The sequence below is a fragment of the Drepanopeziza brunnea genome, assembly GCF_022702325.1.
Source record: "Drepanopeziza brunnea f. sp. 'multigermtubi' strain 214-2 chromosome Unknown ctg13, whole genome shotgun sequence".
Classification (NCBI taxonomy): domain Eukaryota; kingdom Fungi; phylum Ascomycota; class Leotiomycetes; order Helotiales; family Drepanopezizaceae; genus Drepanopeziza; species Drepanopeziza brunnea.
In genome coordinates, this window is record NW_027094076.1 from 1,508,438 (window position 1) to 1,534,195 (window position 25,758).

The 25,758-nt window shown below is 51.3% G+C and overlaps 6 protein-coding genes across 6 annotated transcripts; 4 read left to right on the plus strand and 2 right to left on the minus strand.

Annotated features, from left to right (window-relative positions):
• Positions 1–357: 357 nt before the first annotated feature.
• Positions 358–1,230, plus strand: L3040_007563 (uncharacterized protein; the record flags this gene model as incomplete). The annotated part of the gene is made up of 1 exon (XM_007291231.2): positions 358–1,230. The coding sequence occupies one exon, from the start codon at positions 358–360 to the stop codon at positions 1,228–1,230; it is 873 nt and encodes a 290-aa protein (XP_007291293.2).
• Positions 1,231–3,050: 1,820 nt separating this feature from the next.
• Positions 3,051–4,996, plus strand: L3040_007564 (uncharacterized protein; the record flags this gene model as incomplete). Its single annotated transcript, XM_007291230.2, has 3 exons — positions 3,051–3,089; positions 3,162–4,506; positions 4,572–4,996. The coding sequence occupies 3 exons, from the start codon at positions 3,051–3,053 to the stop codon at positions 4,994–4,996; spliced, it is 1,809 nt and encodes a 602-aa protein (XP_007291292.2).
• Positions 4,997–8,039: 3,043 nt separating this feature from the next.
• On the plus strand, positions 8,040–11,592 carry L3040_007565 (uncharacterized protein; the record flags this gene model as incomplete). Its single annotated transcript, XM_007291229.1, has 3 exons — positions 8,040–8,128; positions 8,176–8,575; positions 8,689–11,592. The coding sequence occupies 3 exons, from the start codon at positions 8,040–8,042 to the stop codon at positions 11,590–11,592; spliced, it is 3,393 nt and encodes a 1,130-aa protein (XP_007291291.1).
• A 1,387-nt stretch (positions 11,593–12,979) lies between these two features.
• On the minus strand, positions 12,980–13,746 carry L3040_007566 (uncharacterized protein; the record flags this gene model as incomplete). The annotated part of the gene is made up of 3 exons (XM_007291228.1): positions 12,980–13,335; positions 13,465–13,572; positions 13,707–13,746. The coding sequence occupies 3 exons, from the start codon at positions 13,744–13,746 to the stop codon at positions 12,980–12,982; spliced, it is 504 nt and encodes a 167-aa protein (XP_007291290.1).
• Positions 13,747–20,273: 6,527 nt separating this feature from the next.
• L3040_007567 (uncharacterized protein) lies at positions 20,274–22,603 on the plus strand (the record flags this gene model as incomplete). Its single annotated transcript, XM_007291227.1, has 3 exons — positions 20,274–20,453; positions 20,631–20,971; positions 21,025–22,603. 3 exons carry the CDS (start codon positions 20,274–20,276, stop codon positions 22,601–22,603), a joined length of 2,100 nt encoding a protein of 699 aa, XP_007291289.1.
• Positions 22,604–24,187: 1,584 nt separating this feature from the next.
• L3040_007568 (uncharacterized protein) lies at positions 24,188–24,966 on the minus strand (the record flags this gene model as incomplete). Its single annotated transcript, XM_007291226.1, has 6 exons — positions 24,188–24,322; positions 24,438–24,464; positions 24,530–24,564; positions 24,659–24,692; positions 24,757–24,779; positions 24,930–24,966. The coding sequence occupies 6 exons, from the start codon at positions 24,964–24,966 to the stop codon at positions 24,188–24,190; spliced, it is 291 nt and encodes a 96-aa protein (XP_007291288.1).
• Positions 24,967–25,758: the final 792 nt, after the last annotated feature.

Below are 25,758 nucleotides of genomic sequence, written 5' to 3' on the forward strand. Positions count from 1 at the left end.
CGCTGAAGTAAATTGATGTCAAGATTGAAGAGGCTTTTGGGACTTGTGATGCTTTACTATACGTATATAGTAAGTAGTATGATGGTCTGAGGATAAATATAGTTTACGATAGCCCCTCCTTTTGTCAACAGGGAAGCTTCGACAGGGGCAAAAGCTTCAGGCGAGAACGAGCTTGATCGATCAACCTTCTTTTGACCACATGTCTTCGGAGAATCTATGTCTTATCACTCCAACTCAGCTATGGTCGAGTAGAAGTCTCAGACGTCGTTGCGCAACAAGCGAATTACTTCAACCCCATTTCTTCCAACATGCATCTAACCCTTCTCTCTACCCCTACAAGGTTTTCTATATATCGAAATGGACAGTATCAAAACAGAGACAGATGATGAAGAAGCTACAGCCGCTCCCTTAGATAACAAACCAGCAACCTTCAAAGGACGACTGAATTTGGCAAGCTACACCTTCTCTCCGACCACCAAATCCGAACCTTCCCCTCGACCATCACTACTCAACTCCCCAACGCCAGCGTCAACACCGAAACGCAAATCCTCCCATCTCGCGCCCTCACCGTCACCAAGAAAGAAGTCCCGCCCTCCCTCGGGCTACGCCCCTCCATCAACCTACGCCCACCTCCCCGAACTCCGCGATGTCCTACAGCCAAATCTGATATGCGTATTCATCGGTCTCAACCCCGGCATAGAAACTGCCCGCTCGGGGCACGCCTATGCTCACCCCTCGAACCTCTTTTGGAAACTACTACACAGCAGTGGGTGTACACCACGAAGGTGTCGGCCGGACGAAGATGGCGATTTGCCACGCCTGTTCGAGCTTGGCCATACCAATATTGTGGCGCGGCCAACGCGGAATGGGAGCGAGCTGAGTAAGAAGGAGATGGATGATAGTGTGGCGGTGTTGGAGGAGAAGATTAGGAGGTTCAAGCCGGAAAGCGTATGTATCGTGGGTAAGAGTATTTGGGAGAGTGTGTGGAGGGCGAGGAAGGGGAGGGGTATCAAAAAGGAGGAATTCCGGTATGGGTGGCAAGATGAAGCGGCGAATATGGGTGTTGCAGAGGGGTGGGAGGGAGCGAAAGTGTTCGTTGCTTGTAGTACGAGCGGACTTGCTGCGGGTCTTAAACCGCTGGAGAAAGAAGTGATATGGATGGAATTGGGGGTTTGGGTTGCGAAGAGGAGAGAGGAGAGGGCCAGTGCTCGTGAAGAACGAGGCTCTTGACAAGTGTTCGAGTATCTTCCGTTTTCTCCTTGCGGCATGAAGGTTCTTTCAACTTCGTTCGAATTTTCTTGAGACTGGGTCTTGAAAACTGCGTTTTTGTACCTGGATGCTTGGGCGAGGCATTCGAGGTGCAGGCGAGGCACATATCTCAAAGGGGCCTGGTAGTCGGTGCTTTATGTCCCCCAAGGCATATATGCATATATGACTTCGGATTGGAGAGACGGCTTGTGTTCCGTGCAAACCTCGCGGATGAAACATCGTTAATTGACCTTTGGATATCAACAGCCTTTCCTTTGCAATACATGTTCACCCTGGCAAGTCCGGGCTGTACTCGCTTCTGTCTGTCATAATTTCCATTTCTGTAAATCCAACATTTCTCTCCTCCCACTTTCTCTCTCAGTCTCCCGGACTCAAGATCCTCCTTACAGTCTCGGCACCTCAGCCGGTTCTGGTATCGTCCCCGTTGCAGTATTTTCCCCCTCCGCTCTCAGCCCACAGACACTGGTCTGTACTCCGAATGTGCCTTCTCCACAGCCAGAAAGAGGTGTCGTCCACAGTTTCTTCCAACGCTCCTCTCCTCAGCCCCAAATCAGCCCTACGCCAAGCCCCGTGCGCAACTCTTGTCTTGTGGTTTATAACCCTCTTCCAAGTTCCTGCACGTATCTCTCTACCCTGGCCCGCCCCCCATCTCATTCATCACGTTTATCGGCCTCTACATCCTCGCTCCTCTTGCCTGGACCGTTTCCCTTTGCGCTGATGTGCGCGGGAGTCGGCGCGCTGCTGGGAGTGATGAACATGGTGTTTAGAGTTGAATGGGGGGGAGCTGGATAAGTGGGTTCTTGTCATGATGTGGCCAGCTCTTGTGGGTGCGAGTCTAGCGTGGTGGCTATCGTATCGATTGGTAGGGAGGCTAAATCTGAAGGGCAAGGGGATGTTGAGGTGGGTGGAAGACTGATAGGGGTGAGGGTCGGTGATGAGGAGACGCAGTTTGGCGATGGGGGGTTAGAGATGAGGGAGGGGGAAGGAGAGGAAGAGGGGGAGGGGGAGGGGGAACAGAAGTGGACTGAGTGGCAGGAACAGTCAGTGATGAGTGGGAGGAGTGAGGACGGATTGACTCCTGGGGAGGGCGATAGGGAGAGCGATACTTTCCTGGAGGGAAGGGATATAAAGGGAAGTCGTCCGGTTTGGGAAGATCCAGCCAGATCTGGAATGAAGTCAGAAGTCTAGATAAAAGCAAATACACTATGACTGTCATGGGTGTACAGGATCGGATAGGACATTGGCATGAACAGTATTTCGGTACTGGAGCTAGTAGTACCTGGTACCTGGGAGACTTACTGCCTCTTCCAGTTGAGATAAACTCATATAGCTAGCTGGTTCTCCTCTCTGTTTTGCTCGAGCTCGCTAACGAGCAAGGCCTTGAGCATAACATAGCGAGACGGAGCATCAGTCACAAGATTGAGCAAAGAACACATCTTTCAAGAGAAAGACTTTCTCGCCGGATGATAAATGTATTGTTCAATTGTGTATTCTGTACGAGAAAAGTGAAGACTGATAGGTTAAAGGTTTAATGTGAAATTCGTGGTTACTGCTTATCGGGTGGTACATTTCAGCATGGCTTACTTATCGCCTAAGTTTTGCTATGACGATAGCTCTTCCGTTGCGGAGGAGACTTACTGGCATTCAATGAGCTCTCAACAATTCTTTGACCACCCTTCTCACCCACGAACTCGACCACCGCTTCAATGTTTACTAATTGCATCCTTCGTGATACTTAAATAGATGTTACAGACCTACCCAATCGATTGGGGATCTTCATAATGTCTACGGTGGCTGGTAAGAGAGGCCCATCGGTCCTAGTATGCACCCTCATTTCATAACCTCACAGGAAAGTAAAGCCTGCCCGTTTCAAATACTTACAAGTCTTTCAGGTCACTGACGCCCGAGAAAGACCCCAAATTGCTCGTACCCTCTCCCAACGACCAAATATCAACGGCCAGAACGTAGTCAGAAATCGCGCACCGACACGCTTAATCTCCGTCGACAATGTCCTTCAATACGCCTCCGAAATCCCCTCTGGCCAAGCACGAGGCCCGCCTGGTCGCAGACCAGTTACTCCTACCCAACGAAAACCCAATACTGCTGCTCTAGGCGCGAGTACGAGAATCGCGCAGCAGAACGTGCCGGGTAGGAGCACAAAGGTCGTGGAGAAGCTGGTCCTCATCCCAGAGACGGAAAATGAGGTTGAGGATTCTGACGAAGATGGCGGCGAGTTTGGCAAATTGCGGTTGGATGGGGATCTGTCGCCGTTAAGGGATGCGGAGATGGATGTCCTGAAGAAGCGGGGTGGTGTCAGGGGGAAGAGTTATGCGGAGCGTCTGCCCAAGGCGAAGAGAGCAGAGAAGTTGGCGCGGGTGACGGCGTATTGTACGGCACAGAGCTATAAGCCCAAAGCTATGGCTACATTTGTCAAAGAGAAGCATGGGGCGAAGACGAAGCTGTATGATGATTGTCTCTACACCGTGTACCACTTGCCTTTGTTGCCCGGGCATGAGGGATTTAGGATTAGGAGTAGTCCTGTGTTGAAGAGTCCTGGCGGGAAGGCGGTGCTGGATGAGGAGATTGAGAGGAGTGAGCAGAGGGATTACCATGAAGGGTATTTCGAAGATACAGATAAGTATGGTGTGAGAGGTGGGGAGGAGAGTCCGAGTAACGAGAGTGAGGAGATGAGGAATCGGAGAGAGGAAGATGGCCGGAGAATGAGGGAGGAAACCAGGTTGAGGGAACAGGGGAAGAGAGGAGACAGCCCAAATCGGATCGCTCCTGATGCCACTACTTTCGGTGAAATGTTTGTTTTTTCCTACGGAGTAGTGGTATTCTGGAATTTCACTGAACGTCAGGAAAAGGATATCTTGGCCGACTTGACTTTCTCCGAACACGAAACGGGCGTATCTCTCGTGATACGTCCTGTAAAGGAAGACGAGTACGAGACGGAAGAGCTGCATTTCGAGTACAGCCCGCTGGCCGAACGGCCGCGCATTTTCAATGACATGATTACGCTGAGAAGTGGAGATCATATGATCAAGCTCACTATGAGCCACGCCATCGCACAAAGTACCAAGCTGAGCTTCTTCGAGGAGAAGATGAACCAGACAATGTCAAATGCGGAAGATGTGCCCAAATCACTAGCTCTGACTGGCAATCTGGGCATGAGTCGGAAGGAGATTCTTCAAATTCTCGGACGGCTTTTCCAGAGTCGGGTGAACGTTAATCTCTGTAAGTCACCATCGTTCTAGGTGAAGAAAACCCTTCTAGCAATGGCAATCGCTAATGAAATCCAGCTTCCAATATCCTCGACGTTCCCAACTTCTTCTGGGACTCGGAACCCACCCTGCATCCGCTCTACATCGCCCTCCGCGAGTACATGGAAATTGCCCCTCGCATCAAGGTCCTCAATGAGCGCTGCCGTGTCTTTGTGGAACTCGCCGAGATTCTCAGCGACAGCATCGCCGACGCCAAGATGACTGTCATTACCTGGATCGTTATCGTGCTGATCGTGATTAGTATTCTGATCACGACTACAGAGGTTGGGTTGCGGTTTATCATGCTGCAGAAAGGGAAGTTAGATAGGGACGCAGTGGCTGGTGGGCTGAGGATAGGTTTGGCAGCGGCGGGGAGGAACTGGAAGAGTGGTGATTTTACGGAAAAGCAGCTGGGTGATATCTGTGGAGCTCAGTGGGTGGGAAAGACGATCGGGGACTTGTAAGGAAGTTAAGGATTTTGGAGGATGACTTCGGACTTCTGCATAGCTTGGCGTTTGGCGTGTGGCGTTGGATGGTAATCGCTCAGCGTACCTTCCCGCAAGCAGTAAATTTGACAGCACCATCGGAGCCTGCTGAAGCGTTGAATAGGATGTTACATATGCTCGTTATCTCCGTTTCCTGTTTGCCCTATCACTCGTTTGATTTACCTGAGTGTATATGGTCTTTGTCCCTCGTAGGCCTGCTTGAGCCTGGCCCCTCGAGAGCAGCCAAGCATGCGATCTCATGCTTCTCTTGCATCGCAAAATGAACATCAGCCTGGTGGGCAAGGCCCCTCGTGAATTCCTCATCGCACATTTTCGGCTTCAGTGCGGCCGGAAACCCAAAGGTCCAGCCATTCTTCCTACTCTACGGAGATATGAAAAATACTGCCCCAGTCCTTTGCTTGCCTTCCCTTCCCTTCCCTTCCTTTGCCTGCCTCGCTTACCTTATTAGCCAAGCCAAGACCGGAAAAAAAAATTATGGGGCATAGATCAAATAAGCGAAGGTCGGCAAGAGTAAGTCAACAAAGGGACGATCGACCGACCGCTCGGCTCGGCCCGGCTCGGCTCCTAAATCTTTCGACTCCCGCTGAGGCAGCAGCCTGGCGGCCTGGCAGCCGAACGGATATCAGATGCCTTCTCCAGAAATCGGTTTTGCTTATGCTCTTCCATAGGAATTCCATAGGAAGAGAAGTCTGCTTGTATAAGTTGGCGCAAGGGTTGCCGTGCTGTCTAGGTAGGTAGTAGGGATACATAGATTGATTGTAAATAGAGGGGGGGGGGGGGGGGGGGGGCTGGGTTGGGGTATCTGACATTTTGAAAGCTTCTTTCTGGTGGTGAGCTTACTAGACTTTTTTTTTTTTTTTTTTTTTTTTTTTTTCAAGTTTCGTTTGCTGCGAGAGAATCGTGTACTTTATACCTTGCTGGCTTGTTACGTTGTTGAAGTTCGGTTCGGATTCGCGAGAGCATCTTTGGAGTCGAATTGCCGCCTTGCCTTGCACGGCTGGTCGTTAGTTGGTGGGCTTTGGTCTTTTACGGGAAGAAATGTCTTTCGTACCGCACCGCACCGCACCGCACCAGCGAGTTCGAAGCAGAAAGATCCTAGTTAGTGCCGTGGAACGCTGCTGCTGTCCTTGGCTCGCGTAAAACCTGCTTATTGCATCGCGAAAGCAATCGCCTGCAGCCTATTGAATTTCCCATTGCACCGTCTGTTCGGGTTTTTGTTTTTTCTGATGCTCGAGCAATGAGAAAATTACAGAAGTGAAGAGGTTGCATCTTCAACACGGGCCTATCTTGTGACCTGGATCTCGCTGAGAGCTGTGAGTGGTCGATGCCGGGTGGCAGGGAGATCACCGGTCGCAACCAGCCTTCTAGGCTTATCAAAGACAGCGGACTTGAGCTTTACAAGCTTCTCGGAAATAGAGGTGGCCTTTTGGAGTTTGTCGGACAGCGGAAGCTTGTAGAACGCGTCCTATATGCTGTTTCCGTGCAATCTCTGCATATATATTGAGAGCCGATAGCATTGTCCTGTGTTGAGTCGAACGCGCAATGGTATGGACGGGAATGGCTCTGGAGTCTATACGATATAGATGTACTGTAAAATGATCCTTGATTACATTACATATCCTTGATCTTCATTGAGTGCTTGTCGTGGCACTCTGACGACATAGGCTTGCTCTTATCAGTGGCGAATGTCAGTCTATTGATTCTCTTAAAGTTGCCCCCTTTCATACGCTCCATGATTAAAGGTTCACCGTAGCCAATGTCTTGACACAGATGAACCACCTTGGGATCATAAATCTCGAACAACGCTTGGCGGAACTCGGCAGTAGATGAGCATTGCGAACACATCTAGTCATTCTTGTCGGCATCCTCTCGGCGTCAGCATCTGGCTCGGCATCACTAGCGCCACTGGAAATCGATGACTTGGGCCTATTGCCCTTACATCCTTCACCGGATGCCTCTGATCAGGCTGGAGACACGGCGCATGACTGCGCCATGGCTTGAGAAGGAATCGCTGGGCTCGGTCCAAACATTTAGAGATATCTTTTCAGACTTAGCAGAGACATCGCGGGCAAAGGAAGAACGTGGTTTGAATTTGAAGCCTGAAGGGCTGATCCCACGGCGTTATCGAATGGAGTTTGCTTCTGGCTCGAGGCCTCAAGTTGAGGCTCAGGACCAGTAGATAGTTTTCCGGCTAAGAGTTGACTTTTGTGTACTATTATCGCTTTCTGGCGAACGATGGGTTATTGAAGGATAATGTATCGAAGTTGAGACAGCTCAATATGTCTGACTCAAAGAAAGACAGTTTTGCTTGCCGTTGAGTCATCTTGTATATTAACGGCTTAGGTCCCATTGTTCCCAAAATCAAAACGTTGCAGCAGCATCGTGATTGGCGACGTCGAAGTGGTCACAATAGCCTGACATTATAATCACGTGGTCGCTAAATACTTCACATTTTGTTCCGAACTGAGACTTCTCTTCCCTCTGTCCATTCCTCGACACAATAGGAGGCCAACAAGACACCTGAAAATGTCGCCTGTGTAACTTATAGCACCAATATGAAGCCTGTCATGTCCATCATTCCTTCCAGAATCTAGATTCGGTGCTTCAATGCCGTCCCCAAAGGGTTATCAAGGGTCTCTAAGGGATCTCTGAGACTTCAAGTCTTGACAGCCTTATCAATCGAAGTACAATGTTATTGATAGGTCCTAGGAAGCTTTCTTGTTAGTTGGCGTTGATTCGGACTCTCCACAGGAATGCTGGTGTTCCCATCGTACCCAATTGATTGTAGATCGTCTATGAGAATTACTCTCCCGAGCTATTGGCATCGGCAGTTGTTCAGAGAAGTGCGAAATGGCATGATATAACTGTTCTAGGTAGGGATCTGAGTTTCATAGAGGTATCTTATGTCTCAATATTTTCCTTGTAAAGAGCTTTGCTCTGCAAAAGCTTGAGGTGTTCTCTCAAATTCTTGCATCATCATCAAATATTAGAGAGAAACAATATGTTGCTACAAAACTTCGCTGCGCTGGCCCTATTATTCCTGTCAAGTTTAGTGGCAGCAGGTTATTTCCCAAATTGCAGCCACAACAAGTATGCCTTGCACATCTTCTTGATTTCCTCTCATTGACCATTTTTAGTTGCTACCGCGCCTTCAATGGAGACGCATATGCCGAGGAGGCAAAATCGTTCTGCTCGGTATTTACAACTGGAATAACACTTTCCGTTAACGACGCTCCAACGCATGCCATAAAAAAGTGCACCAGAGTGGCTCAGTTATCTTCTGTTTGCAGGTGCGCGTATGGCACTCCTACCCCAGGTGCGGAACCACGCACTACCTCATCGAAATCGTCTTCAACCACATCGGAATCAGCCTCCGCGCCTACTTCTACCACCTATAAGTCTACTTCGGTTTCCGCTTCGGAACAAGTCACGACATCGTCCTATGCAAGCTCGAAACAGGCCACAACAACTTCATCCTCATCCACTTCACAACAGATCATATCCTCTACATCGCAACAGAATTCTGCCATCTTGACCGTAGGTGTTAGGAGAGAACCCCTTCTTCAATGTCCCAGGGAATATTGGAAACGTCATTTTTACCCTCAAGAAGGATCTTTGTCATGACGATTGCTAACTCACTTGCTACTTAGACCTCGCCCATATCGAGGCAAGCTACATCGTTCTCTTCTTCAACTGAAGGAGATGTCAGCCTCACAACGTCTTTCGCGGCCCCCAAGAGTAGCTCCGATTCCTCGGTCTTGCCAAGTGTTCCGCTCTCCAGCATCACAGTAAGCTCGAGTATACCAACGGACACCTTATCTGAGATACTGGGTGTCCCCTCATCAAGCTCCGGATCGAGTCTTTCCAGTGGCGAGAGCAGCATCGTCGGCGAACCATCAATATCACCAACAGAATTTTCTTCAGCCCTCTCCGGAACCCTACTAACATCATTGGCGCCGTCCATATCTGAGACCACTCTGACATCCCAGACCGCCGATGCCACATTTGCGACTTCTCTACCAAATGACGAATTCAGCAGTTTAGCGAGTTCCTCGTTGGTTTCGTTGCCAACTGTATCGCCATTCGCATCCGAAGCTGTCTTTTCGACGGTCCGAAGCACTTTCACGCCCGTCGGTGCCACTTCCAGCCTGTTAGGAACTGAGTCCAGTCTCCAAGCGACGCCATCGTCATCAACCCTTACCCGTGGAGATGATTTCTCTGGCTTTTTTTCACAGGAAACATATGTCTCAAGTTCCGTCCCCACCTTGGCCACAGAGCCCTCAGATGTGCCTCTCGCATCAGCTACGCCATCGGTCACTGGTGACCTATACTCGGTGTCTAGTCTGACAGAGGCTTCATTGATGGCGAGCTCTGCGGCCGTGCCTGAACTCACCTCCTCTTATGGTGTTCCCGAAATCAGCTCGACGGCCACTCAATCCCCTATCACTTCGTACATCGTCCTAGAAACAACCTCAGTGCCTTCTGCCGAGACGCAGGTCTTCAGCTCCTCTGTCACAGACCTGATTCCGTCTTTCACCGGCACAGCATTTTCAAGCTTCACAACTACACCAGAGATATCCTCTTCATTCGTCGAATCTAGCTCGGTTCCAACAGCAACAGAATCCTCGAATCTTGAAATTTCTTCTTCGCTAAGTGACTCGATTCCGGCCACCTCTTCATTGATCGGTACAAGTTCAGCGGCTCTAAGCTCGTTCTCAAGCCTTGTCTCGCCGCCAGAGTCCACTCCGAGACAGGTTTCCACTACCGAGGTGCTGACAATCTTGTCGAGCGTCCAGACGAGTATTGCTGTAAGCTCCTATGACTCCCCGGTCTCGAGCGAAGCCATCTCGACAACAATACCCGTACCGGAGTCCTCGCAACTGATCCCCTCGGCATCGTCGGTCATCAGTGCCTCTCTGTCGGAGAGCCTAGCCGCAGAGACTCCTTCCCGTCTTCTTTCTTCCTCTGTCGCGGACTTCTCAACCAGTGGATTGCAGACAAGCGGAGAACCAACTCGTGGTTCCCTGATCCAGGGGTCTTCGTCTCTGGCTTCTTCTCAGGGTCAAACGACTACGCCGGCAACCACGATACCAGCAAGCAGCTCCTCTACCGAGCTATCGGTACCGCTCCCAGTCTTGGAGTCTTCAAGCGTGTATATCACTGCCACCGAGATTACTACCTCCTCGACACAAGTCTCCGTCAGCAATGTATTCCCAGAAGCTTCTTCAAGCGTGGCTGTGGATGTGCCGTCAGCGATCGCTACGCTGCCTATTAGCTCCGCCATATTTGGAATCAGCTCGACCAGCACAGCTGTACCAGAGTCATATCAATCGGCGTTCTCAGCCTCCACAGCAGAAAGCAGTCTCTCTCCTTCGGAGAATCTGCCATCCAGCACGCCTTCATCGCCAGAGATATTTTCCAGCCCTAGTTCCTCTCTTGCCGTCAGCTCACCAATCACCGAAGTGCAACCGAGCACGGTTGTAGATGCTGTTTCGCTCACTACGGAAATCATTGCTATCTCTTCAAGCGTAGCGACAGATGTATCGACCGTTGCCCCCCCAGTCAGTTATCCAAGCATCGTACCACTCTCGACAATTGCCAGCCTGGAACCCAGCATCGTAACTCTGACCCAATCACCAAGCATCAATTCCGATGCCCAGTCGACCTCTGCCACCCTGAGTCCTCCAGGAGAGCTCTCACCATCGACAGTCGCAAGCTTTCCGCCTAGTAGTTCGGGACTACCTTCGGCCACCGCATCCTCGACCCCTGTTTCTGATGGCGAATCTGCACTTGCCACATCGAGCTTCACAGTAGGAGCATCCTTAACATCGACTCTTGAATCACCCTCGACGTTCATTCCAGATGTCTTCTCGAGTCTGCCCCCGACATCGACCGCCGGAAGTCTCCAGCCTAGCAGCTCTGGAACTTCCTCCGGTCCTGAATCCCCACCTACTACAGTTAAAATCCAGTCGAGTTTTATCACCGTCAGCTCTCCAGCCGTAACGCCCTCCGCCTCGCTCTCGCTTTTGGCAAGCTCCGAGGTCGTCTCCACGTTCTGGAGTCTCATCACTGGATATCCCAGCCTAAATCCCGATGATCAGTCGACCTTCGTCGCCGCGACCAGAACAGCCCCGCTCTCGGGCTTCGTCCCAGATCTTCAAATCAGCAGCTTTGGGATCCCCTCCGACGTCCTTTCGGGCACGGCCGCGCCGCGTACCGTGGCCCCAAGCAATACCGAGACAGGGTCATCAACCCTCGCTCCAGGTACGCCCTTATCGACGGACGATTTGGTCGCCAGCATCCCTATCATCTCCCAGAGCATCGGAGGAGATATTGCATCCTTGATAGCGAGTGCCGTGCCCAGCTCTGCACCGGTTCTCTCAATCGAGACCCCAAGCCGCCCATCGCCACCCAGCGAAACATCGCCGGTCGACCCCCAGCCAACGACGTTTCTCACTCTAGTCTCCATCTCCACCTTCCAGACGATTGAAGTGCCCGAATCTCTCGCTTCTTCCGAATCGCTCCCGAGTGCCGCCGCGGTGACAGCGGACTAGATAGGTAGCTGGCAGAGAGAGCTTATACTGCCCAGCATCTGACCCAATAGGCCTCCACCCTCAGCGCTATTTGATGTACCTATGCCGCAATAGATCGTAGACCAGAGCTGCTTGACTTGTGTGTGTGCATGTGTGGAATCTGAAGGCTATCCCGCGCTCAAGCCAGACTAGACTTAGACCAAAGCCACATCGTGATCGAAGTACCGCAACCGCCTTCACCTTTAGCACCTCATCATATCGACGTGTTTGCGCGGTGTGACCTTGCCTCTGCTACGCGCTCCTGCCCGACTCTGCTTGGAGCCGAGCGCGGGCCACGTGTATGTACATCGCTCAACGAGTCCCTTTCTCCCGCCTCGAAAATTCTCATTCCCCTTCCGTGACAGCGTATATCATCACAAAGTCTCATGCAATGCGTGGGTAACCCCCCCCGCGCAAGTAAATAGGAGCAAGCCAAGCTCTCGATGCGTCCAACCTGAAGCTCGTCGTGGCGGACGATGTCGCCGCATCGGGGAACGCCGCGAGAGGAGATGGAGATGGTACCGCTGCTGTGGAGCATGGCGAGAGTTGCGTCGATGATGGTTTCATCCATAGCTAGCTACCCGTCGCTTTCTGGGCTTCTCTTGTCTGCAGGCTAATGAAACTTTGAAGTCCTGTCAGTGCCTGCCAAATATGAAGTCTGTCATCTTCTCATCCGAAGGCTTTCTTGATGGGAGCTCTGGAATGGCAACTCTCCATGTTCGTGAAGGTGGTGTGGGGGGGGGGGAGGGGGGAGGGGGGAGGGTATTCTCACTCCCGTCCGTACTTTCCACGTTTAGAATGCGAGGATTAGGTGGGGAAGAGTAGAGCTGAGGCTACGGCTTGGAGTGCGACGATCACTGGTGCTTTTCTTCCCTTTTCTTCCCTTCTCTTCCCTTTTCTTTTCTTTTCTTTCCTTTTCTTTCCTTTCCTTTTCTTTTCTTTCCTTTTCTCTTCTTTTCTTTCCCTCTTCTTTCTACCTCTGTGCTCAGATGACCTCGCAGCATCCAGAGGCAGCTAGCTGGCTGGGGGGACTCGGTTCCCAGACCGCGATAGCAACTCGTTCAGCACGAGCGAGTGCTGGGCTGGGCTGGGGACCGACTCGGTCCACGCAGTCCTAGACCCGTCCCCCGTCTCGATAGGCGTCTTTCCATCCGCAGAGTTCGATCCCGAAAGACAGGCTGAGGTTATGATCCGCACTAAGATGTCCCTAAATGAAGGGCGCGATTCTGCCTCTCCTGGATGTGGAGGTAGGTGCATGCATACCTAGCCGAGCAAGTCTTCGAGCCACGAGTAGCCATATTTTCAGTACTCTGTATGTATAATAGGTATAATGTATAATATATATTTCTACACTGCTCCAGCGCAGAGTTCAGACACCATTGTTGTCCCTCGTCGTCATGCTCGCCCGACTCGACATATCCTTGTGCTCCTTGACGGCTCCCCCCATGCCTCCGGGCCCCTGCGCAACGTTGCTCGCGTTGCCCACCTCGGGCTCTGCGGCGTACTTCTTCAACTTCTCGATCCCGACGACATCCAGCGCCCGCTCGCTTGTGGCGTGCAGATGCACCTTCGGCACCACGTTCTCCCCACTCCTCTCGGCGTGGTCCATGGCCTCCCGCCAGCGCGCAGCACAGAGACACCACTTGCAGCCGGCCGTGAGTCCGATGGAGCGCAGGTTGTTGCCGCGGGAGGCGCTGAAGTCTAGGAAGGAATCTGTGAGGGTTGCTAAGGCCGGGAAGTTAGCCATGGTCGCAGTACAAGGGGGGGACAACAAGGTTTTTTTTTTTTGGTTGTGGGAGAGTCAGGAGGAGGGGATATGGAAGGAGGGAAGGAATATAGGAAGTTTGGAAGTACCAGCGACCGAGTGGTTCCCCTGATCGTCGGGCCCGACCTCGCAGAATCCGTTTCGGTAGAAGCCTGTCATAGGCTCCTTGCTGAAGAGACCGAGGGGCTTTTTGAAGACTGCATATTCCTACCATCAGCCAACCATCCAGCTCGGGTTTTGACTCGAGCCCTGCATGAGAAAGACTGCGAGTGGTGGTCTTGGAGGAGAGTAGGAAGCTAGCTAGCTGCATTGCATTCATTGCATTGCGTACCATTGAGCGACTGATGCGCCTTTCCCGCGGAGCGAGCCATCGTTTCTGGGTCTGTGTGTGGAGTTGTATTGGTGTTGCTACTGGTCGGGGAAGAGAAGAGCAGAGGAAATACGTAGAGGGAGACGAGAGAGAAAATGAAGACTAAGGAAATGAATGACGAGGTTGAAAGGGAGGGGAATTGGAGACCAAACATCCGTTCACTTGATTCGGTACGGTAGGGATGGATCGAAGGGCAGTGGAGCTTTGGAGCTTTGGAGCTTTGGAGCTTTGGAGCTTTGGAGATGTAGCCGTCAACGACAAAATGTACGGATGTTGGAAGTACGATGTGGTGACGTATTCGGTCTGGACGGGACAGGAACCAGGAACCGGAAAGTCTACCCTTGCCCTTCCTTCCACTGCAGGCCAGGGCAATCGGATCCGAGCCTGCACTTGAAATGTTCACGTCAATCGAGATATCCGCACCGTATATACTGAGTAAGGTACCGGTAGTCTCTCGGAACTTCACCTCGCACCGTGTCACGTGACAACGAATCCTCACTGACTGGCTGTAGGTACATCACACACACACACACAGAGAGAGGTGGGGTGGATTATGCCGACCTCAGATTCAAACATGGATATTGCGCGAGCGGAGAGACCGTATCGCTTGGATGCCGGCGTGTATAATATGTGTACAGCGTATATGTACCTATAGGTCCGATTTCTGACTACACGGTACGTAGTACTACGTACATTCTTTTACGAAATGGGAGTGTTATCCTGGCATTCTTCAGGGTTCCGTGCCGGGAAACGGGATGCGCCCTTTGCGTTCGTCTTGGAGGTATCCGCGGAAGCTAGCTCGAGTTTCAGCCAGAGGGGAAAAAAGAAGCAAAGAAATCTAATAAGTAAGAAATTGATAGTGCTGGGTAGCAGCAGAGGAAGGTGGCAATTAATGGCAGAGGAGCGTATCTCCCATCTCCCATCTTGGAATAGTTGACGCTCGTAATATATATAGTTTCTTTGCAAGCTGCAAGCTGCAAGCTGCGAGTGGCGAGATGGGGGTATAAGGTACTCTGTACTGTACCTGTATAGCAGCCCACTTCATGCACGTCGGCGGCCCCACTGGTAGATAAGATCAGTACTGCAGCAAGTTACTCTGTACAGTACCGTACTGTACTGTACCTGTATTTAGGTTAGCCGAGAACAAGAGGGGGCCGATCGGAGTTCAGCAGTTCCGCTGAATCTACTACTACGTACTACAACGTGCGCATCGACACCAAGAAATCTACACCCGCTAGTATAAAGTCTAAACCAACTAACCCAATAGGGAAGAAAGGGGTAGGTAGACAGACCGTACTACGGTACCGTAGTGCTCACCTCGGAGAGTACGGAGTACGGAGTAGGTAGGTACCTATCTGGTCCGCTGTCCAAATTCGATGCGAGGCACAACTAGCTTGATTAACGTCAGAGGCAGGCAAAATGACACGATCGGACGTTTGAGCTCCTTTGCATCATGCATTTAAGAAGATCCGTCCGGAGGCGCTTGATATAGCACGCATCCCGCACTGTTTCGGTCCCGGCTCGATCGCAACTGTACAGACACAAGATTATACTACCATCTGCGCGCTTACCAGTACAGAAATACTAAAGCAATATACTACGTACCAATCTCGCAAGCGGGCTATGGAAAACGAGCCAAGGGGAATCAGATAGGCTGGCTACTTACAGAAGCACGATAAACAAAGATTCGATAGAGACCATCTTCGCAGTATGCAGGATTGATGCCGGTATATACGTACCGGTAGTAGCATTCTGATTTTGAAAGTTGCTGATTTGAAGGCTAAAAATAACCCCATGAACATGAAGATCATTCCCGCCTGCCGATAGCCGGCGCGATGAGAAAGGTTTTATACTCGTATTACCTACCACCTCTCAGGCGCTCCGTAATACTACGTAGTAATTATCGCCTGGGGGTTAAGGAACCGAGGGGTTTGAGGCGGAGATTTTGGACTTTTCAGCCACCCTCAACCGGTAATTAGGAGGGTGCTTGTGGTAGGGCTGCACTGTGGTATACTTCCGTATAGCGGATAAAGCTGGAGCTCCGTAAGCCTTAGGTCGGCCCCAGAAGTTGCGACGTCAAGTCCCTCTGTTAAACGTTTTTAATCTTTTTCTGAACTTGGCTGATGCAAAATCAGCTTTGCGGAGTTGTGGTAGCCCCTTCGAGTCCGATGCAATTAGCCCTTTTAAGTCCGATGCCGCCGGCTCCAGCACTCAATTCATACAGTAAGTAGTAGTAGTAGTAGTAGTAGTAGTAGTGAGTGACCCTTTGAAGTACCGGTACAAGTACTACGTAAGATGCAGCCAGCTTTTTTTATACTTAGCACTCAATTCAGAGTAGGGATGGTAGCGATCGCACCCCCCTGGTCGGAGAACAAGTCAGAGCCAAGGCTTGCGGTTCCCAGTACCGTACTCTCCTTCAGCGATACGGTCCAGATCTTCGTTGGTTTTTCTTCCCACGCGGCAGTAATTGGCAATGCTAAAATTAAATCCAATAAGGGCTTTGATGAACCGAGATCTACTCTCTTTTAGTGTAGTAAGTCGAGGTCGCCAAGGCCGGCATAACTGTATGCACAGGAAACAGCCAGGGCCACCGCGGGGCCAGATTAGCGAGTATCGTATGATTTAGTCTAGCGGGACCATCTTGGGTGGCAGAATTACGGTAAAGTCACGATGTTAGTATTAAGAGAAAGAAGATGTACTATTAGGTACTATTACGACAGCTCACCTGCCTCGATTCCTCGATCGCGCCTATTTCCAAGTCCGTAGGTCGCCTCCTCCTTAAGTGCCACGCGCTAGGCCGCCCCTCTTGCGTTTCCTTACGTAGGAGAGCGAACATGCGGAGGAGAGAAAAGGGAAAGATGCTGCGATGAGCTAGATCGGCCGATCTCATCATAAGATAGATATATATAGGTAGGTATACCTATATGGGTAGGTACCGGTATATAACCACGGTGGCTGACGGTAGCCTACCGCTCCCTGCACGGCTGGTTGCGATTTGGATTCTGAAGCAGTGGTGGGAAAAAAACGATGCTGCTGTCCGAGCGTATGGTATGGGAGGCGCCGGGCGGGTTGCACGGTACTTGATCTACGGAGATAAGTACGGAGAGAGAAAAAAAAAGGTACATGGATGGACGAGGGAGCCGACGAAAGGATGATCACGGAGTTTTGAGATGATGATACGTGCGGGATGAGATGGAACGGAACGAAAACGAGACGAAACGAGACCTCAGAGACTAAAGAAGAAGAAAAAGAGAAAGTAGATGAAGAAGAAGAAGAAGGAGGAGGAGGAGGAGGCCCTGTACTACCTATTCCATTCTCCCCCGTACGAAGGTATCAAGGGTAAATAAAGTATGTCACCGCCTTCCACTCTGTCAGGTACATGGCAGAATTGATAGCCGAATAGTATCTCACCACCAAAGATCACTCGGGCCGACCCCCCTGCTAGCGAGGGCGGTGATATACTTTACCCTTGACACCTCCGCACAGCATATCCTATTCTTTCTTTATTCATGGACGAGGCGTTGGAGAAATGTCTGTGATTAAGTAAGTGACTTAGATGGTCAGTACCTACCTATTCAGACGTGTCTGATACTTATCATATCAGCATTGACAGATTAGGCGTGATTGGTTCCGATTCGATTCGATTCTCAGTCTGGACTCCGGAAGCTCGCACGGACCAAGGCCCTGCATTGATTTACTTCCCCCCCCCCCCATGTTTACATGTCGGAGTTTAGGCCCATAAATCGTAGAAAGGTGGTTTCTGAATGGCTCAAAGCCCTGTCAACTCAATGGCACAGACTAAATTCTGACCCAAAGATACTTTTCGAGGCTGGATTCTTATACTACTACGTGTAGTACTACGTAGGTACGTAGTAGTACGTTGATAGGTTTAAGCCCGGGTAAGATCCCTTGCAAAGTTATACTTTCGACATGTATTCATGGGGGGGAGAGTAAGTAAAAAAGGGGTTTTCTTACTAAGTGAGTACCATGGTACAGGCCTAAGTAAGTGTTACAGCCTGAGGATGCCATAAAAGTCTAAATCTCCACTTTAAAGCTCCCGGTTACCCTACCCTCAGGGTGTAACACTTACGCCTGTGACGTTGTCGGTGGTACGTAGTAGTAGATAATCATAATCCCCAAATTACCGCCGCAGCAGCGGGGTAGCTTTGATAAGTAGAAGTAAGAGTGCACTTTGAACATTGAACACCGGATATCAGCGAGCGCAAGTCTTGGAGAGCAGCTTGAGGCGGAGGCACTGACTCTGGGCGCCCGGTACTAGGTCGCTGTTGGCTCATGACCACTGACTGCATCGCTCACGCTGACGAGAAATCAGATCAGATGAGATGAGACCTGAGATGCACAGTCTCGGCCCTTTGTACGGAAAGGGTTTTGGGGGGGGAGGGGAGGGGGAAATCCGTCAGCTGATGTGGTTGCGGTAGAGGCGGAAGTTCGATTCTATTCTACGACCTAAGGTACCTAGGTATTCTTTTGATGGTCCTTTATTGCAACCTTCAGCCAACACCACCCGATCTGGCCCAAGGGACCCGACTCCCTCTATGGTTGGAAGAAGCCTGGTTATTTTAGACGGGGATCCGCCAAGACACTCTTTCTCGGGATATCTGCCGATATATCCGATGTACAACTCCTACTACTACGTACTTCCGTAGTAGTGCCTACAACTAGTAGTAGGTACTACGTACGTTGTACTACTATTTCAGCCCCAAGTAGACGACGGAGTCTAGTTCCGCATGGCGAATCGCTCTTATGAGTAATGGTTTTTGAACCTTGCGAGCCCGACAGGATCATATGACTTGGCCTGCCCTAGCCTGCCCTACCCCCGCTTTTGCCCTTCTTCGCCTTGGGCTGTCACTGTGACCGTGATGGTGATGGTGATGGTGACTATAACCGTGACCATGACTATCAACTATCATGGGATGTCTAGGTAGCTCCGTGTTCCGTAGAATATCACCATGAAAGGGAATTCACACCAGCGGGCCGGATGGGACATCTTGGTGGAACGAGCTAGCGGTACCGGTCGAGTACGGACAAGTCTCTCTTTACATCCACATCCACATCCACATCCACATCCACACTCCATACATCTCCCGTCCGCAATGGAATGCTAAGAACATGCAAGCGAGCACAGACGACGCACCGACCGACAAGACATGGTCCGGCAGGGTTTTTCAAACCGAGGTCGGCAGGGATGAGGACATACGGGAGTACGGAGCGGAGTTGATCATCCAGAAAGTCAAAGGAAGGACGTGAGGAAACTTGAAAGCGAGCTATCTACAGTAGGTAGTGGTACTACTAGTTCTAGTTCTTGACGGAGGAAATACTACTACGTAGTCCCAGCTGCGACGAATTGATCATCCAGAGCGGTAAAGGTGACCAGATTTAGTTCGCTCTAGGTACCTCTTTAATCTCAGGCCGGCCCCAGCCCAGTCCTACCTAGTCCTAGCTGTAGTAGATAGTGTCCCAACTTATAGTATTTGGAAGAGGCGGACTGAAAGAATCTCTTGCTTGCTTTCTTTCTTGTGGCTTGCTCGCTTGCTTTCTTTCTTGCTTGCTTGCTTGCTTGCTTGCTTACCTCTTGCGTCTTGCCTGCTTACCTCTTGCGTCTTGCGTCTTGGCTCTTGCGTCTGGCCTCTGGTCTCTGGTCTCTGGCCTCTGGCCTCTTGCCTCTTGGCTCTTGCCTCTTGCCTCTTCACTCTTGACTGCAGAGCCTCAACCATCAAGCATCAAACATCTACATCCCCAACTCCACGAGTTGCCCAGTCTATCGACTACTATATATACTCACTCAGCTTTGTCCTACCCGCCTCCGCTCCGCCCCCCCCGCCCCCACCCCAACCCCCCTTACCCGGCCTACCGACTCCCGAGTGGGGACTCCCAACAACATCCCAGCACCACCTCTCCACTCTCGACCGTCTAGAGCCTAGGCCTAAGCCTACTTCACTTATGCATCGCTGCGCTGTACGGAGACTGGGCTGAGAAGGAACGACATCGATCCTCCCTCCACCCCTCCCCACCCACTCCGTCACACTCACTACACCTCGTCGTCCACTGCTAAATTCAACGCAACTCATCTCACCGCAGATCAAGATCACATCGACTAATTCAACCCTTTCGTCCTTCCGATCTTTGCTCACAATCATATTCATAATCACAATCACAATCACAATCACCACCACCACCACCAACTTGCTTTGTCTGAGCTCGTGATTCCTCTCTCGCCCTGACTGTCGACGTAAACCCTCCTTTCCTTCACGAACAATCAAACCTCCCGACCCTCCACTTCCCCCTTCAAATGGGCCCTTAGACCGAGTGCATGTCGAGATAGTCGAGATAGTCGAGAGAGTCGAGAGAGAGAGCCGAGAGAGAGTCGAGCGAAGTGTCAGCCATCAGTCGAGACCTCGCCGCAAGGACGAACGAGCCTGCGAGAACTATCAATTACCAATTCCCACTTCCACAAAACGAAACGAAACGAAGACCGATCCTGCAGACGGCAGCCAAATAATGTTCAACATGCCTTCCCTCCATATTCCAGAGTCGGGCTTGTCGCTGGGTAGCTCTCCTGGAGCCTCCTCCGGCAAGGCTGGCGGCCCAGATGTCCTCGGTCTCAGCTTGACCGATTCTATAATCGAGGAGATGATTAAATGCGTGCAGAATGGCAAGGAGATCCAATTGTCGTTGGGGGAACACCCTGTAAGTCTGCCATGCCTTTCTGCCAACTGAGGCGCGCCGAAGGTGAATTGGTTGGGGGAGCTTGCCATTAGTGCTACCCCTTCACCTTCGAGATTCCCCGGATTGACAAAATGACCGCTTGCTATTGTTAGCCGCTCACAATATGAAGTGTCACTTTGCTAATCGACATATTCTCAGTCTCTTCTCTACGGCACGAAATCTCACCACCTCGTTGCATCCCACGATCCATTTACGCACGAACTCTACCACACCACCAATTCCTCCCAATCAGACCCCGACTCGAGCGACGACGACGACGAAATGTACGGAACCGTCAACGGAATTAAGCTCCAACGAGCACCAAACATCGAATTCCTGGCCTCCATGGGCTTCAAGTTAGACGTGACCAAGACAGCGCCCAAGCCAGCTTCTAAGCCCGCCGCGGCGCCAGCCTCCAAGTCAACCACCACCACCGATGCTGCTCTCGCCCAGCTGACGGGCGCATTGGCTTCCGAGCAGCAGAAGAAGCACGACAATACGTAAGTTACTCATCCTCCCCACGACCCAAGAATCTCAATTGACGTTGTGGCAGTACTAAGGTCATTGACTCGCTGATGGTTCCGGGTCGCAAAGGCGGCTCCACCCAGAAGATCACCAACAAGAGCAAGTTCCTGAACCAACAGCGATCGCTGGCTACCAGCGCGACACGTTCCCTGCCAACCAGCCCGTCTCTGAACAGCGCCGGATCTCCATCTCTCGGTCCTGCCTCTGTCCCCCTCTCCCAGCAGAATGCCGAGAAGTCGAAGGAAGCCCGCAAACCGGTCATTCACCTCCTGGCCGTGGAACCACTTACCGAAATGTCCCTTCGTGCGAAACTCCCTGATCTTTCCGAGACGGAGCTCAAGAATGCCTTGCAAAAGGTTGGCGACTTGAACGAGACAACCAGCAAGTGGGAACTGAGAAAAGGTTACTGGAAAGAACTTGATGTGTGGACCTTCAGATACTCCGGTGACGAACGTCAACGTGCGATTGACAATGCAGTGAAACAATTCGATAAAATGAGAATGGGAGTGTCCGAGCCGGAGTGGGAACGCCTCTTGGCGAAGTCGGAGCGAGGCACGGGCAAATGTCTTAGCAAGCTTCAAGCCGACATTGCAGCGAGAAACCTGGCGAGAACATCCAAGGCGGGAGATGCTTCTGGCAAAGACACACCGAACGGTGCCGATGACGATGTCCTTGACGACAAACAGCTCTCAAAGGTGAAGGGAGACGGCTCCGCTCGATCCTCGTCCCAACCACCAAGCTCCAAGCCCAAGAAGCCCAGCGAGAAGGAGGCACAGGCGAAGCGACTGTTCTCCAACAAGCCTAGCAAGGCCGCCGCCAAACCCGCCCCCAAAGCTGAGCCCAAGGCAGCCGCCTCGAAGGCCACGTCGAATGCTCCGGCGAAGTCGGCTCCCAAGGCCACGAAGAAGGCCGCGGCTCCCAAGGCGGGCACCAAGGCGGGCACCAAGGCCCTTTCTGCTGAATACGTTGAGGATTCTGACAATGATTCCCCACCCCGACCGGCACCTCCCACTTCGAAGGCTGCCCCAAAGCCAAGACCAGCCGTCAAGCGTCCGCGAGAGGAGGATGAGCGTGCGACGAGCGATTCTAGCCTCCCCTTGAGCAAGAAGGTCAAGAAAGACGTTCCGGCCGCTAGCTACCGAGTCTCTGACGCAAGTCATACATCCAGAGCCACTACCAACAGCTCGAACTCATCCTACACGTCCACGAAGCACAAGTCGAATTCGCCACCAAAGTCCTCGCCTCTCGCTTCATCGCCACCAACCAATGCTTCGGATATGGATTCGGCCGGTGACCGAACCTCCTCGTCGGCTTCGCCAGCTCCCCGCATCTCCACGAAGGATTCGCGCTCGCCTATCTACAAGCGACATGGCAAGTCGTCGTCGGTGACGTCGTCCTCCAGCTCGGGTACCGCTCGTGTGAAGCCAGAGGCGATCAACTTGGCCGCCAAGTACAAGCTCTTCTACCCGCGCTACGTTGAGCTGTTTGAGGAGGTGCTGGCGGAAGGTGACAACCGCACTCGCAGCAAGGAGCGCGACTTGTTGGACATGCACGAGAGGCTTGAGGATATGCGAAGACAGATCATCGCGATTGTGCACGAGAATTGAGATGGGACCGCCCTGCACACACGACAGGAGGTTTGGGGGTGAGATTGTACAAATGGCGTCACATCGGAGGCTTCCGCATCACATATGAGCATTTTCGGCGCGAGGGGGGGTCCTATGTTGCATTCGGGGATTGGGCTAGGAGGACCTTTTGTTTCTTTCCCTTCTACATGCGACACGCAGAATGGTAAAATGGATACGTCATGATGGATACTTGATACTCGAGAAAATGAATTGGCGCATGGGAGCGGAGGGATACCATGGATAAGCATAACAGTCAGGATGGGCTCCAGGCCGATATTAGATACAGACGACGAATGAATGGAAGAATCACGAAACAACTACACTCAACGTTCCTTGATTTCTGGCTGTGAAATATAGTTCGGTGTTGTATCAGGGGGTAATTAACATCTCACAACTGTACGAGATGCAACGGAGGGATTTTGCTGCCGAGTTAAGGCAACCTGCGTCGTAAAGAGCGAGGTCACCCAACCCAACTCCACATGTCCATTAACCAAGTCAACCTGGAAAATCGGGATATTGCGAGGTTGGTTAGTTCCTTGACTTCGCTCGGTTTACCTGCCTACCTGCCTGCCTACCTACCTACCTAGTTTAAAGGAAGGAAGAGACAGGTTGAAGTAGTGAAGTAGTGAAGTAGTGAAGTAGTGAAGTAGTGAAGTAGTGAAGTAGTGATAGCAGTGATAGCAGTGTAGCCGACATAGCTATTTCTCACGCGAGCCAGGCTGGCTGACGTTGTGTGCGTGTCTAGAATCTACGTAGTACTTTTGCTGTATCGTGTGTGCGTAGGGGATTTGGGGGGTTTGGGGGGATCGGATTTGGGGGGAGGGGAGAGGGGGCGGGGGATTGGGGGAAGTAAGAGGGGAGGGGGGAAGAGGAGGGAGCTGCTTAGTAAAGAAAGATAGAAAGATATATTAGACTTATTGTTTGGTAATATACGTAGTACGAGCTGAGGTAATGATATGATATGTTATGATATGTTATGATATGTTATGTTATGTTATGGCGGTCCTGGCGAGGATCAGGAAGCTTCCCTGTTGTTGGGCTTTCTGGGGCTACCGGGACGCCCTGGATGTGTAGGTACCTATCCCGTACGCAAAGCCCCGGATCGGGGCTGGGGAGAGTGCCCAGGACCAAGGAAGCATCACGGGCGAGGCTCATCAAGAGGGACACGAACAAAGGAAATGATGTTGGTGTTTTGGCAATCATTTGTATTCGTCACTCATTACGATTTTGCTTCCGGGAGACGTCTGTCCAATGGAATTATCCCATGCATCCAGAGAAACAATCCATCGTCAGGGCCAGATCGCAATCCCATCATCAGGCGTGTGCCCAGCCCGCTGAGAGAAAGGCAGCCTGCCCGTATTCCACCGAACCGTACCGACTCAGGCCAAGCCAGCCCATATCAGCCCCGCTATCCCAAAGCAATCAATCCACGAACCCCGATCCAGAACGAAACCGCTGCCACGCTGACTGGAATTTTGCCGTGAACGTAACGTAACTTACACACCGATGGCGAACGAGGGGAGCGAGATTCAAGGAGAGAGTTTGTGGTGTGCGAAGAGGCGTCTATTGAGTCTTGAACAAGAGGATAGCGCAGTGGCCGAGGTAGAAGTAGATGAAGTGCTTGGTTTCGTGGGTAACGAACGAGCCAAAGTTGCGGCCTACGATGCAGTGCCAGGTAGGTCCCTTGCGCTCATCAAACTGTGTGGTATCAGCTGCTGTATTTGAGATCGGATACTCGTTACCGAGGGCTAGGAGTTGGGCTTGTAAAGGAGGAGGGGTCGGATCAAGGTTGAAGTGGTTTCAGGGCGCGTACGTTCTTCTTGATGTGCATAGCGATGTCCTGCGCACTGGTTAGCTGTGCACAAAGAGGAAGAAAGGATTGCGCGCGCCCAAAGATCGACTGACCTTCTCCACGGTGTACTTGTTCATGGCTTCTTGAGCTGGGAATCCGTCAGCTGGAATTCTGGACCAAGGGCACACGTACGCGTGCCGTGCCGCGAACCAGAGCACACCAGCCTCCGAATGTAAACATACCCACGTCAATAGCCTCCTGTTGCATATCATCCGTCTGCGCGCGTATTAGTCTTGTCTTGCGCGGGTTTTGAAGCCGATCCCTCAGAGTGATTGCTCACCATGTCCGCAGACTTGATCTGCGCTGGACAACCGACAGTTAGCTCTTCCTTCATGTCTTCTGTAGAGATGCATGTTGGGAATTGGGATGCGGAGAAGAAGATCAAGAGAGGAAGATAGAGAGGACAAGCTGGTGAGGATTATAAGAATTATCTATCGCGGGAAGAGATCTCACCCTCAAGCTTGTCATTTGATTTCTCGGCGCTGGACATAGCTGCGGTTGCGAAGTTGTCTAAATATATTTGAACGAAGGAAGATGAAGTCGACGTCGGAGTTGAAGCTACAGTCGCAATCGCAATCGCAGTCGCAGTCGCAGACGAAGAAGAGACGTGACGAGAGTGTGAAACAGAGAAACGATGGGACTTGACGTCTAAAAGATCGACAAGCGCGGTGTCTCGTCGTAGCTTGCTTTCTTCGGTTTGAGTAGGAGTTGAGGTCGAGACGATAGCGTTGGTGTAGGTACTTGACTACAATGTCCTTGTACTTAGTCTGGACTTTTTGTATACGGAAATCGTCGGTTGGACTCGCACTCGCTGCTCCACCAACTTTAACCCCCTTTATTCTAGCGTAGGTCTGAGCGTAGACAAGGCATTTAGTGCGAAAGTGCCTGTGACGTTAATTAAAGGTTTAATGCGAAGTCCATACCGGTAGGTATCCCTTTCAACACTCCAAACTTTTTTTATAAATATCATTTCAAGCAACTTAAGTCTCACTCTCGCATGCCAAGTCTTGATCCAGATCGTGCCTAGTATGCTTATTATTTTTAGCGTAGCTAGTAGCATTTGTTTGGTTTATTTACTCACTGACCTCGCACTTCGCTAACTATTATCGCATACTTGGATCATTTACGTACGTAGTACGTCAATAGTATTATTTATCCACTTTGGCGGTTTTTACATCGGCGGTAATGATTGCGTACTGCGTGAGTAATATTTTAAGCGGCGTACGGGGAAGCTGAGTAGCCGCGCGAATATTGCACAACAGATGACCTGAACGAGGATATC